The 653-nt window shown below is 37.2% G+C and overlaps 1 protein-coding gene across 1 annotated transcript in view; it reads left to right on the top strand.

The window, feature by feature from the left end:
• LOC107596151 (calpain small subunit 1-like) overlaps positions 1-653 on the top strand; it is an 11,128-nt gene that overhangs the window by 5,033 nt on the left and 5,442 nt on the right. Inside the window, exon 8 of the mRNA XM_016286818.1 lies at positions 36-185. Coding sequence (XP_016142304.1) covers positions 36-185 — 150 coding nt within the window. The remainder of the gene's footprint in view (positions 1-35; positions 186-653) is intronic.

Below are 653 nucleotides of genomic sequence, written 5' to 3'. Positions count from 1 at the left end.
GCATTGTGGTGATTACATTTGAACTGTACATCCTCTAAATCGTATTCTGTCTCATGTGTCTCTGACAGGTTTTCCATTGAATGATCAGCTCTTTCAGATGATTATTCGCCGGTATAGCGATGAGAATGGAAACATGGACTTTGACAATTACATTGGCTGCCTTGTGAGACTTGATGCCATGTGCCGTAAGTTGATTCTAGAAAGATTTAATAAAGGAAAATAATATATATAGCCTATATTTTTGTTTATAGTTTTAGCAGAGTGATTTGGTTTCTTTCTGGAGTACATGTAAATGTATACACTGACTTAATCTTGTTTTCCTTCATCTAAAAGATGGCTTGTTTTGTAGACATTTAATAAAATGACAGCTTCAAGGCCAACTTAATGTTCACTCTTATGGTATGCAGGCACTTTATATAAGTTTTGGGGCCTTTAGTCAATGTCTGCTTTAAAGCCATGTGCTAACGTACTGCTCGAGTTGGATGATGACTCAGCTTGCACACACAGGCACTACAAGTGTTTGTCTAATAAAATGCTTTCTAAAATGGGAATTCCCCCTCCCCCAATGCCATGTCTCTGACTAGCAATAGCAAGTATCAAAACTGTCTGGTGTAACCTAAAGGCTATTGGAACATGTCAAAACAAGAAAGAAA

Source organism: Sinocyclocheilus grahami, unplaced genomic scaffold (assembly GCF_001515645.1).
Source record: "Sinocyclocheilus grahami isolate Dianchi unplaced genomic scaffold, SAMN03320097.WGS_v1.1 scaffold215.1, whole genome shotgun sequence".
NCBI lineage: Eukaryota > Metazoa > Chordata > Actinopteri > Cypriniformes > Cyprinidae > Sinocyclocheilus > Sinocyclocheilus grahami.
This window is presented reverse-complemented; position numbering and strand designations above follow the sequence as displayed.